The sequence below is a fragment of the Phyllostomus discolor genome, chromosome 3 (genome assembly GCF_004126475.2).
Source record: "Phyllostomus discolor isolate MPI-MPIP mPhyDis1 chromosome 3, mPhyDis1.pri.v3, whole genome shotgun sequence".
Classification (NCBI taxonomy): Eukaryota; Metazoa; Chordata; class Mammalia; order Chiroptera; family Phyllostomidae; genus Phyllostomus; species Phyllostomus discolor.
The window spans coordinates 152,813,808-152,827,500 of NC_040905.2; the positions used below are offsets into that span (position 1 = coordinate 152,813,808).

The following is a 13,693-nucleotide window of genomic DNA, read 5'->3' on the forward strand; positions in this document are numbered from 1 at the left end:
CTTGTGTAACCTTCACTTCTTCCTTTATTTTGTGGTTGTACTCTATGAGTTCTTTGAGTGTCCTGATCACTAGTGTTTTGAACTCCGCATCTGATAGGTTGGCTATTTCTGTTTTGTTTAGTGCTTTTTCTGTGGTTTTGTTCTGTTCTTTCATTTGGGCCATATTTCTTTGTCTCCTCAATTTTGGTGGCCTCTCTGTGTTCGTTTCTATGTATTACATAGAGCTGCTTTTACTCCCTGTCTTAGCATAATCTATGTAGAAAAGGTACCTGTAAATTGTGTGGGGCACAGCCTTAGGTAATTGTCAGGGTGGGGTAATCCACTTCACTGCTTTGTGGTTCTTTTTGGGTCTTAGGATGGGGGTGGAGGTGGGGTGGGGCTCAGAGAGGGGATAATGCCACTGCCTGGCTTCTGGAGGCCTGCCTGGCACTTGCCTGTTTCTGGTCACCTCACCCACCTTCTGTACATGATTGGTGCCCTTTCAGCTGCTGCTGTGGGGTTTGTGAATGTTCTGAGCCCAAGAGGGCCCTTTAAGAGACAAAAATGAAGCAGTTTCTTCCACTGCCCCAACACCCACCAGTCTTTACAGCAGGAGGTAATGGGAGTTTATATTCTGGTGCTGGAACCCTGGGCTGTGTGGTCTGGCCTGGGGCTGGGATTGCTTGCTCCCAAGATACCACTCTTGATTTTTATCCACCACATGTGAATGTTGGACTGTGAGTTCCACTGCTGCTGCTGTCTCCCCGCACCATACCTCCTTTACACCCTGTCTCTGTGACTATGTTCCTCCTACCCGTTTGGATGAATGTGGCTTCTTTAAATCCTTGGCTGTCAGATTTCCATCCACCTCAATTTTCTGACAGTATTGGGCGTTATTTGTTTTTGAGATCTGGTTGTAATTCTTTCTATGGTTGTGAGAAGGAGGTGAAGCATGTCTCCCTATGCCTCTATCTTGACAGGAAGTCAAACTAAAAAGTTTTTGCACAACAAAGGAAACCATCAACAAATGGAAAAGACAACCTACTGAATGGGAGAAGATACTCACCAATGATACATCCAATAGGATTAATATCCAAAATAAATAAGGAACTTATACACTTAACAGCAAACAGACAAACAATCCAATTTAAAAATAGGCAGAGGGCTTGAATAGACACTTTTCCAAAGAGGACATAACAGATAGCTGATAGACATATGAAAAGATGATCAATGTCCTAATCACCAGAGAAATACAAATGAAAACCATAATGAGATATTACATCACACCTGACAGAATGACTATCATCAGTGAATCAACAAAAATGTGTTAGTGAGGATGTGGAGGAAAGGGAACCCGTTTGCACTGTTGGTGGGAATGCAGATTGGTGCAGCTACTGGGGAAAACAGTATAAAATTCATCAAGAAATTAAAAATAGAACTACCATATGACCCAGCAATCCCACTTATGGGTATTTATCAAATGAAATCCAAAACACTAATTCTAAAAGGTACATGCTTCCTGTGTTCACTGCAGCATTATTTATAATAGCCAAGATAGGGGAGCAATCCATCAAAAATGATTGGATAAAGAAGTGGGCATATATGCAATGGAATATTACTTGGCCATAAAAGAAATCTTACCATTTATGACAACATGGATGGGCCTAGAGGATGTTACACTAAGTGAAATAAGTCACGCAGAGAAAGACAAATACTATATGATTTTGCTTATATGTGAAATCTAAAAACCAAAATTAACAAACAAAATAGAAACAGACTCAAGTACAGAGAACACACTATAGTTGCCAGAGGGGAGGAGAGTTGGGGGATGGATGAATAAGGTGAAGGGATTAAGAGGTGCAAACTGGCAGTTACAAAATAGTCATGAGGATATAAAATACAGCATAGGGAATGTAGTCAATAATAATGAAATAAGTATGTATGGTATCAGGTGGATACTAGACTAGGGGATCACTTCATACATTATATAAATGTCTAATCACTGTTGTGCTTGTATACGTGAATGCCATAGATAATATTGAATGGCAACTTTGAAAAATAAACAGAAAGATATATAAATGAAGAAATGGAGGGAAATGTAAGAAATTATTTAGAGGCATAGTCAAGTATATAGTATTAGCATTTGCAGGTTTCATAGCCTTTTTCCTTTAAAATATTAAATAATAAAATTCTTACTCTGCCGTTTAATCAACAGGTCTCCTAGTGCTTTTGTAGAAACAAGCAGTTGTGGAGGTATGCTGGAGCATCCTAAAAGGACATCTGTAAAGTGGAACAAATCTTCAGACTTGGACAAGTATGTAGGTAGTTAGACGGCACACAACAAAACAGCATCCTGCCCTATGTATCACTCCTCCAGTGACTCCTTACTCCACAGATAGCCTGTGTCCTTACTCCTCAGCACAAAGTTGTGAGGCAGTCGAAAGGTTGTTTTGTTCACTATTTAACAAAGAAGAAATACTGGATATCAAATGACACACCCAAGGTGCATAGTCAGGCAGTAGCTGAATTGCAGCTTAGTGTTCTGTCTTCTAATTTCCAGGCCAGTGCACCTTCCATGAACCCCTTTGCCTGCCTGGTTTTAATCCCTCTGATTTATTAAATCTTAACAGTGTTTTGACAAGCGCAGTTTTCTTTTGTTTTTCAACTTGAAAGAGCCAGGAGGGAATTTTCCTATACAAGGATCCTGATGCCTTGCAACTCTGATATTCTTTGAGTTTGAGTTTATTACTAGTGTTTTTACAGGGCAGCACAGCACAAACTGCAGCCATTTGTAGGTTTTGTGTTCATCGCTTCAAATCTGTTGACACATTAGTTGATGGAGCTTGGAAAAATGAGGAAAGAGTTTCCACTTTGGCTCAGAGCTTTCCCATCACTCCCTCCTTGTAACACATTCCTTTATTATTTGAGAGATATGTCTTCAAATATGATTTTTTCCATGGGAAATGTTATAATGGCACAGTTACCCACTTTAAAAATCTCTGAGATGCTGTGTATTTTGTCTTCTTGATCTACTTGAGAAAGTCATTGAAAGCAGGAAGCAGAACAGAGGTCTGGGATCTCAGGATTAATAGAATGGAGAGCAGACCTTTTATAGATTTTTTAATCCTTCACTTATCAAGCCTGGATTGACAGTTCAGCATGACACTGACCATTGGTAGTTTTAGTTACCAATGAAGGTTGGGAAAATCCCTGAATTATGCAAGGAGTTCTGGTCTCTTAGGAGGCTGAGTTCCAGAGACTGTTTAGTGAGATAGGGTTTTCAAATGGCTGAATCATTAAGGCTATGACCAAATTTTGACTAGGAGCTTGTGAGAGAAGAGGGGACTCTTTCTCTTGCTTGGTTATTAAAGAATGAAGGATAGAGGGAGTTATTGTTTAATGTGTATAGGGCTTCAGTTAGCAAGATGAAAGAGTTCTAGAGATTGGTTGCACAACAGTGTAAATATAATTAATGCTGTTGAACTACACACTTAAAATGGTTAAGCTGCTAAATTTTATGTTATGTGTATCCTACCACAATTAAAGAAAAATAGAAAAAAGAATGGCCAAATGTTATTATAGAGTTCAACCTAGCTTTCTTTGACCTTCTTTGCCTTGGAAGGGTGCTGGATATATTTCCCATGCAGTTAAGACAGCTATACCATCCCTTCTTGGAAAGATCCCTCCTAGTTAAAGAAGGAAGACAGTGGACTGAGCTCAGAGGAGCTGAGGTTAGAGTGGTAGTCACCACTCTTTGCCAAATGGAAGTCATTTCAAAATAAGTTAATTTTATTAGAGACTTATTGGGCAGTGCTAAATTATTACCATATCAATGGAATATTAAAGAGCAGTTCATTGTAATGGTTCAATATAATTTACTAGCAAATCAGGATAGGCGGGAAAGTCATTAAAACATGGATAATTTAAATGAATTTGATGTATCGTATTCTGGTTTTGTAGACCAAGTGTTGCTTATGAACGACTGATAAAAACTCCACCCTTTCTGTTAACAGATTACTAAAACAGACACGACAGGAGGCACTGGGGCACCAGAGAGGTGGCTCTGAGTCAGAGCTCTGCTTCCTGTCTGGATCTGAAGGACGAGATAATTCACATGAGGAGAGATTAGTCACTTTTGTTCTTTCAAAAATTTACCTCATTCATTTCTTTCATTATTAGAAGCATTTTTACCTTGTGCTATCTTTTGTGCTCCTCATAATAGCAATGTTAATACTTGTTGAGTAGGTATTGTCATGTCCTCATATTCTTTTTACAGTTGAGGAACAGACTTAGAGAGGTCAAGTGGCTTGTCTGCAGGTCTCACCATCTAAGACATCCCACAAAACATTGTGAACTTATTGGGTTCTTCCTCTCCTTGGGTCATTAATGAGAAGTTGTACCAGGAGTCTCCGTGTCCCGGTTGTCTAGCTATAGCTACTTCTGAGCCTCTGAACTCCACACAGCTGAATTGACTGACCAGTGGCACATTGGCCTGGGGCTCTTGAGGATGGGGAGATCTGTAGTTTTCACTATAGGTAGGGTATTGGATTTGCTTGGAAAAGAACTCTGGATACTCCCACATATGTCAGTAAAGGTGTCTGAAGAGTAAATTCTAATCCTGCTACCATTCTGTGCCTACAAATCCTGTGTTTAGTTCTTGCTTTGAAAGAACTCTTTTTGGTCTAAATTTGGAGCCAGTTGAGATATTAGTGAAGGGGTCAGATCTGTAGAGATCAAGCTCTCAGCCTTATTCTTTTTTAAAAACTATCTTGGAGGGTGTAACTTAGATGCATGGAGAAATGGTCTTTGACACACCCCTGAATGAAATTTAGGCCCTATATTGGAGACTTCCCTTGTGAGGGTAGTGATGGTGATGGTGATGGGGTAGAACCTGCCCTACTGAGCTCATTCTATTATGGAGAGCACAAGCCATGGTGAGCCCTCTTTCCCTATGGAAAGGGGCTGGGCCACTCATGCCCAGTTTTTCTTTCCAGTAAACCAGTCAGATAAACCTTTACTGGCTTCTTTCCAGTAAACCAGTAAACCACTCCTCTCTGGGGAAGGAATGGGAAGTAAGGAGAGTCCAGGAGTGTTAATCCACTAAATTTCCCTCAGGTAAATCTGAGAAGTGGGAAGAAAAGTTCTTCCCTCATAGTTGTTACCCTCTAACTCATCTGTAAGTTTCTTAGGTAGCTACTGTAACATTTTCAACTTAACATCAATGTTTACAATGCTCACCTATTCTTAGTTGAAAAACTGATTACTATTGAGCCTTTGTTACATGGAGGTGGATTTAAAATAAGTTCATATTAGAGATGCTTTTGTATAGTTCTGAGATGTTAATAACTTCATTTGGGTGTGAAGTTATTTTAAATAATTGATTTTATCAAGTAAAGGAAGCTACTGAAAATGTAAGGAATAATTTAGAGGAACTCAGAAGTATTACTTCATTATATATTGGTTTTGTAGAGTTCTGTTCATTTTAATACAAATCATAAAAATTCCCTCTTTTAATCAATAGGGCTTGTGATCACATTTGGTAAAAGTAGGTTATCAGATTATGAGCAAAGTGCAGAGAAACTGCCAGGTCAGAAAATATGAGTGTGTATTTTGTTCTTGTCAGGAGAGGCTGGACACTTTGACACTCTTGGAGAATTATACTAACGCCTCAATATAAATAGTGCTTACAGTTTATTTCCATGCGCTCACCTGGTTTTTATAACTACCTTGTAAAGTAGTAATAGCAGCTGACTATCCCGTCTTACAGATAAGGAGACAAACTTTGAGAGGCGATGTGGTTGTTCAAGGTTACAGAGCTGGGAAATGCTGCAGATAGGACTCTCCTCATTTTTTTCTTTAAAAAATTACTTTTGTGTGTAATATTTAAATAAATCAGTTTTTTTGTCATAAAAGTAACATGAAAATATTTTAAATAATTGGGAAAGAGGAAAAAAGTCACCAATTACCTCTCTACCCAACGTAAGTCAGTATAAACTGGGTTCTCAGAGGGTAACAACAAAATCTACGGGTCAATAATTGAAAGGTATTGGGAGTTTGAGGTGTGGTTACTGAGAATCCCAGTTTGAGGGGAATCCGTATGGATAGAAAATCTTTGATTGTGGCTCTTGGGCAAAAGGGCTACTGGGCTCCTGAATACAGCAGAAACTTTTCTCTGGATGCACTTAGCAAAGACTCTAAAATTCCATTTCCATCGGTTCCCTTGATTCGTAACAGCCTGCTTCTTCCCTCACCACACACATATCCTCAAATTGTTGTGAATAGTAAACTCCTGACGTGTTGACTATTTCTTAAGGAATGTAACCTTTTTTTCTCCTGTACACATTGTGAAATGGGAGGGCATTTCAAGGAGGAGGCAGTGGGGTCAGGAAGGTTAAGTGACTTTCTGAAGATCATGTAGCTGGAGAAAGGCAATGCTGACTTCCCATTTCCAGTCCTGGAACTGCCATCCTATCACGTCAGGCTTGAGGAGGATGCCATGTTGATGAGCCTCTTGCAAGATATGGGGCTGTTTTTAAATGGCCATACCCTTCACTCCAATCTGATTGGGCAGGTGTGGCGGGGCTGGGCAGACGTGTTTGAACTTCCGCTGCTAGATGCGGGCAGCCATTTTAGGCTCTTAACCTCAGGAGGCAGTATTTGTTGTAGGAAGAGTAGTGTGCGAGTGGTACCCAGGATGGATTAGAGCAAAACTAGAGTTATCTGGGAACTTGTTGGGCCCATCCCAGGCCTACTGAGGCCGAAACTCTGGTGGTGGGGCCCAGCAGTGTGTCTTATAACAGGCCCTCAAGGTAAGTCCAATACACTCTGAAGCTTGAGAACCACTGAATCAAAGCCGGAACAGTCAAGAAGGCATTCCTGGAGACTGTTTCAGAACTCAGAGTTGAAGTGATGAGAGTCTCAGTTAATGTGATAGCAATGGAAGTGGAGAGAGCTGACTCCAAGGGATGTTTGAGAAGTTCTGGCTGAGATTCAGCTTGCTGTCTTTGTCATTCCTTGCCAAACACATGGTAGTGCCAGTATTTTGTGGGTGTGTGTGTGTGTGGGGTCTTAATTTCATGTGAACATCTTAGTAAACCACTTAGAAGGATGGAGTTTACAGGATTTGGAGGTGCTGAGCTCCCACTTTTGTTTATCCCTTTAAGCTGGGGCATTTACATGCATCTTGCCAGGTGACAGTGTGGCCAACTGAGATGCAGGGGTGATCATTTGTTTGTTCCGCAAGGGGACTGGTATCTGCTCCCCGCCCATTTCCCTGTAGTAAAAGATGAGCTGTAACCTGAGACGTGGTGGGAGTGAACAATAAGAGAACGGGCGACAGGCCCTGGCTGGCGTAGCTCAGTGGATTGAGTGCGGGCTGGGAACCAAAGTGTCCCAGGTTCGATTCCCAGCCAGGGTACATACCTGGGTTGCAGGCCATAACCCCCAACAACCGCACATTGATGTTTCTCTCTCTCTATCTCCTTCCCTCCCTTCCCTCTCTAAAAATAAGTAAATAAAAATCTTAAAAAAATATATTAAAAAAAAAAGAGAATGGTGACAGGTAAAGCCAGAAAACCTAACAGTAGAAGGGGTGATTAGAAAGAGAGTGGGGATTTCTGAGCTAAAAATTTTCTTTTGTCCTTAGAATAAAACCCATTCTCTCTGCTATTTTGGTTCCTGCTTTCTGCCTGCCCACTGTTCTCATTTTCTCCTGCTGTCTGCCTTGCTCACCACATTCCCACCTTAGAATCTCCCTCCTCCCCTCAACCTGGATATTCCCAGCGCTGAATCCATATCACAGCCCTCAGAGGTCTCCCTTGCAGGGCTTTCCATGACCGTGCTCATAAATGTTGAGCCCCATGCCACCCACCTTTTCAAAACAGATTCTCTCCCAGACTAGTTAACCCAACTTGAGATGATCTTCGTCAGCTGCCAGTCTTCTTGTATAAGTTTGCTCTTCTGCCCCTGGAGAATGAAGGCCACCTCGGAGCTCTGGATCCTGTGTGTCTTGTTTGTTGTTGTATCCCCAGCCCCTGGAAAGGCACCTGGCACATAGTTAGAGTTCCGTAAATGCTAGCTAAATGAATTCTAAGTAGAGATTTGATTGGAGTAAAGGGTAGGGATAGGAAATGGGGGAAAATGTAACTGTAAACTCCAGACAGCAAGTGATGGCCAAGTTGGGCTAGGTAGTGGAGGCGAAACAAGGTAAGTCCGAGAGATATTCAGGAAGTAACACTGACCAAAGTAGGTGATGGACCAAAAGGAGGTATCAAGCAACTTTCTTGTGAAAATCTTCCTGAGAGAGGTTTGTGAACTTCTAGCCGCCTTATTTAGCCTCTTTAGTCACTGTAAACTTAAGGGCAAAGCAATTGTGGATTATTCAGGGTTCTCCAGAGAATCAGGACCAATAGGTTATATAGATGAGGAGATTTCTCTTGGGACTTGGCTCATGTGATCATGGAGGCCTAGAAGTTCCACGAGCTGTTGTCCCCAATCTGCAGAACCAGGAAAGCCCATGGTGCAGTTCAATTCAGTCCAAAGGCTGGAGAACCAGGAGCACGAGAGAACACACAGAGGACCTCATGGACTGGAAGGTGCCCACGCACATTTGGGAGGGACGTCTGCTTTACCCAGTTCACCAATTCAACAGCTAATCTCTTCTGGAAACACCCTCATAGACACGTCCAGAAATAGTGTGTGATCAGCTGTCTGGACATCTGTTAGCCCAGTCAAATTGACATGTAAAATGAACCATCACACGTTTTCAGCTCTTCAGCTACCCCTCCACCAAGATTGTCTCATTTCTGCACCTCCCTAGAGGAGAGGTACCTTCAAGCTCTAGGCATGAGGGACTCTCTGTTTCTGCCCAGGTCAGTTTTACCTAACAACCCACACAGCCATCCCCCTGCTCAACAATCTTTATTGAGTATTTACTATGTTCTAGATACCACTAAAGGCGCTGGTGACACAGCAGTGACTAAAACTACCTCCTTGCATTTATATCCTAGAGAGAGAAGGTAGACAAAGATAAATGTGTCCACAAATACTGCACGGGATACTTTGGATGGTAATAAGTGGTATGGAGTGAAAAACAGTGAGAGAGGATGGGGTGAGGTCCATGAGGCAGTTCTGAGTTGGTGCTTTTGAGCTAAGATCTGAATAACAGGAAGGTGCCGGCCATTGGGAGTTTTGGGGCAGAGGGTTATTCCCTGTAGAACCTTCAAAACCCGTTTCTGTTAGATGAGCACCTAGTGAGATTTTGTTTTCATGCTTGAAAGACTGAATTTGGAGAGATTGGAGGCATGGAAATTAAACTTGATGTACTTTTAAATAAATCATATTGCTCATTTAGCTATTGAAATATTTTTTGAAATATTTTCCTATTAAAATTATTACAAAAACTTTTTAGAGATGGCTGTAGTTTTAAAGAGCAACATTTTTATTCATCAAATAATTAACAATTTTCAAAGGGTAAAATCATGACTCTCATAGAGGTGTAGAAATGGACACATTTTAAAGACTTAACTCATTCATTAATCAATGAGGGAACTAGGCAGATCTTATAACAGATTCAAAGGAGAAATGAAAACAACACAAATTTATATGGAATAAAGGACGGTTGAAATGAATGTGCAAATTCATGGACAACTAGCTTGTTCTACCCTGGAGGGAAGTCCCTTGAACCTCTCCTGGCCAGGACTTAATTGACATGCCTGCACACAACAATTATTCTGCATTGCTCTCATTTACTTACAATTCATAGAGTTGTAAGGTAGCTCCAATAAAATCAAAAGCAGCTAACCTGAAGGAGTCTTCTCTAGACAATTCAGTTTTCCACTAAAGCACATTTTGCCCCTTATATAATCGAACTAAAACAAAATAACTCCTGCTCCCCCATGAGTAAGGGTAGTTCTTATGTTTGTGGTCTTCAGAGTGATAGAGGGGTGGAGGAGGGGGTGACTGTCATTTATTCAGCCTCCGCCATGAGCATTACGTGTCATCTGTTCCACCCTCACAATTGCGCCATGAAGTAGGTGGGGGTGCTTCCATTTTACAGAAAAGGAGGTCAGCTCTCGGAGGTTCCGGACACTGCTAATAAAGTGGCAGAGTTAGCAATACAGCCCATCTGTGTCTCCAAAGTATGTGCACACACACACACTCTCTGTGACAACTTGCTAATAGTAAAAGCTGTGTAAATACTATAGATTATTTTCTTGATCTTTAGGTCAGCATCAACCAAGCTGGATCTCAAGAGTAGCCTGGATGAATGTGAAGTGGCATTGAAATTATTTCTAAGCAACAGATTTAAAGATGCCTTAGAATTGCTGCAACCATGGTAATTAACTTTATTTCTTTTAGGTGAAATATGTTTTTTCAAATGTGTTGGATGACTCTGTCTTTTATGTCGTTCTTGTCAGTTAATTTATCTGTATTTTCACATGAATATTTGGTTGACATTCCTTACTGCTGGTTAGTTTTAATATTCAGTTAAGAAATCTATCTTTTCAACTTTAATCAGTAGAACATTTCTGATTCTTATATTTTGATTTCTATATGTTTTTAAATAGTGTCATTTTCTAGAGTTCCATTTTGCTTTCTTCAGTGAAATATTTTTATGGATGTTCCTTCTAAGCTTAAATATGATTGAGAAAAGTTTCCCTTGAAATGGGTATGGGAAGAACTAGAATATGGCAATCTCAAATTCTTTTTTTTTTTTTAATTTTATTTTAATCATTGTTCAAGTACAGTTTTCTCCCTTTTACTCCCAATTCAGCCCCCCCAACCCTCCAAATTCTAAAAAATTTAAGATAATATAAATATTATTGGGACTCCCTGTTTATGTGATAAACAAGTTAATAATATAAATTAATAGTACATGTTAATTTTTAAAATGTGGCAGCAAAACCTGTGCTCAGCCTTCTTACTAGGTCTCACTCCGACCGCAGTCCCCAGCCCTGCAGCGGGACTATAGGAATACTTGCCAGGAATACCTGCTCTTACACTGTGCCTTCAGGCACAGTTACCTACTTAGATGGAGCTTAGATCTCATATAATGATTTTCTAGAAGGTCAGCTGGGCACAAAAGTGGGAATCTCATTCCTTTGAGCCATCAATAGGGTAATGTGATTCTGGTCCTTGCCTTTGAATCTTAGAAATTAATTTACTGACTGAGGAGCTGCTATGGTAATTCTATTAAGATTTAGAAGACCCTGGTCACTTAGCATTTCAGAGGTTAGGAACATATGTTAAAGGAGATCATAGCCTACAGAAATTGTCCAGTGTTGTCTCCAACACTTTTCTTGAAACCTCTACCGTGCCTGCCTCCTGCCATCTTCCCCAATGACTTCTCCATCTAACCATCTTGTGACTCTACCTCCCTGTCTTCCTCTCCCTCTTTTTTTCTTTGTATCTCCTCTCTCAGCCTGCTTTCGTATCTGCATCGGTTTCTAGTCAAACAGGACTCCTTTTCTCTGCCACTGACACCCAGCTGGACATATATGGAATAAAAATAACTGATTTAATACTATATTTTGTGAAGTTATATATTCTCTGATAGTTATGCATATTTCACTTAACTTAAACATAGCTTTTTCTTACTTGAATACCATTTTTTTCCCTCTTGGAGAAACTTCCAGTTTAATTATGAGGTTTAAAACCACAATTACTGATTAACTTCGGGCTCTCATTCCTTGCAGTCCTTTAGAACAGCCAGGGCCCTCACTGTTCAGGACAAACTGCCAATTACCAAAGGCTGTTTAGATATTTTCCAAGGGGGAGAAAGAGTACAGTGGCTTGCATTTGTTTTGCATGGCAGCGGGCTGTTGTGAATATATTTGAATTAAAGATGAAATCATACATTGGTATTTCAAATCTTATAAATAATTAACATTATTTAAGAAGTTTTGAGAAAAGTGATGGTAAGGTTTTTTTTCACAGCCTGAGAATCTGGAATATCTGCCGTACATTAGGACTAATTGACCGCCTCAAGAATCTAAGTGATTCTCACTGATAACTTGATAATTTGGATTACCAAGAACTTTACCCAGGAATCTCAGATAGTGGGATTAGATTAGATATGCAATTGAAAAGGTACTTTTGTTGGGGGCCCTTTGCTACCAACCTAATAACTTCATTGTAAAAATCTTTCCTCCTTTTGACCTCTGGCTGGGAGAGAAGGACAGACGATTTTAAATGAGTCTTTATCTTTCAAAGAACATCAGAATATGTCACAAAATATATTTCTAGTAGCTGTTATTTTAGCGCTTATATCAGAGCTAAAGACAGCACACTGCCCCTTGTTCAACAGGGAAAAAATGGTTTGCTTTGTAACGTTTCTAGGAAATGAATTTGTAGGCCGCCCCCTTGTGCTGAATCAGGGAAAAGCATCTTGTTTCATTTTGTTCCAACCTGGAATGTTCTGTGCTGCCTGTGTGAGTTTAAATTGAAAAGTCCTTGATACTTGAGCGTTTGAGGACCTGTCCTTTACCATCTGTATTATTTTGGTGACTATGGTAAAGGATAAATATTAATATTATCATGGTGAAAGTCCAGACATGCATTTATTGGGATTTCTCTTGATTACCATTAGACAAGACCTGAATGCTTTTCAGTTGAGTTGAAATGTGCTAATTCCCTGTGTTGCCCCCAGGGCTAAGGACAGCATGTACCATGCCTTGGGCTACAGTACCATTGTGGTATTGCAGGCCATCATGACCTTCGAGCAACAGGACATCCAAAAGGGCATTTCTGCCATGAGGGACGCCTTACAAACCTGCCAAAAGTATGAACTGCGTAATTAAAAACTTGAGATATGACTGTAAACCTTTATGTATGTGTGATAAAATGAGTGCAGTTTGCCCGACTGAGAGTTCTCTTTGAAGTTGGCACAGTTGTAGAAAAGGACTTGAGATTCAAAGTTTTCTTGGCCTCATGTAGTTTTATGTAATAGAGACAAAATTTCCTGTTAGGAATTAAAAAGTACAGTTCTTGTTTGGCCAAATACTTGGCTCCATGCCCCCTACTTTTCTTTTGGTAACTTGAACTACACAGGAGGGCTGAGGGAGATTTCAGTGGGGTAGCAGCATGCATCTCTCGGGTCTTCCTGTAGGGGTTGAGTTTCGTTACAGCACGTCAAGCCAGGCCAGTTGGGGCACATTCTTCTTCGTGTAGGAGATGCTGCAGATTCAGAAGGGAATGTTTTATTTGTTTAAAAAGAATGTAGTTGAACACTTTGTTGGTGAAAATAAGATAGACTTTCAAATTTATTTTAATTTTTGCTCTGTGTGTATGGGAAGACCTAAGCAAAAGCTGTTAGCTAGCATTGATGAATTTTAATACTGTGGAATTATGTAATTATGTGACAAGCCCCCAAATGAAGAAAACTTTCAACTATTGAACTCTGAGTTTCATTCTTTACTCATGGAGAATTTTACCTCAGAAACACTGAACCGATCTCAGCCATAGAAATCAGGGATGGTGCTTGGCAGGGTTGGTATTCACTGTTTTGGTTGGGTTTTCCACTCATGTGTTTGGTGAGCAGGGGCTGAGCACCCAGAGAATGGCAGCCCAGTGCTGGGAGATGGGGATGCAGGGCTCAGGGGGGTGGGCTATGCCCTGCGGACTTCAGTGGTGAGCTCTGCCTTGGTGACTCTTTGGTGTGATTGTGACTGAGGTGAATGTCAAATGAAAATGAGCTCAGGCTAATTTATTGTTA

The 13,693-nt window shown here is 40.5% G+C and overlaps 1 protein-coding gene across 3 annotated transcripts in view; it reads left to right on the forward strand.

The window, feature by feature from the left end:
* Nucleotides 1-13,693, forward strand: part of TTC39B (tetratricopeptide repeat domain 39B) — a 152,105-nt gene that overhangs the window by 87,397 nt on the left and 51,015 nt on the right. For all 3 annotated transcript variants that reach the window (XM_028518736.2, XM_028518753.2, XM_028518745.2), the window contains 2 exons: nucleotides 10,205-10,315; nucleotides 12,629-12,760. In XM_028518736.2, coding sequence (XP_028374537.1) covers nucleotides 10,205-10,315; nucleotides 12,629-12,760 — 243 coding nt within the window. The remainder of the gene's footprint in view (nucleotides 1-10,204; nucleotides 10,316-12,628; nucleotides 12,761-13,693) is intronic.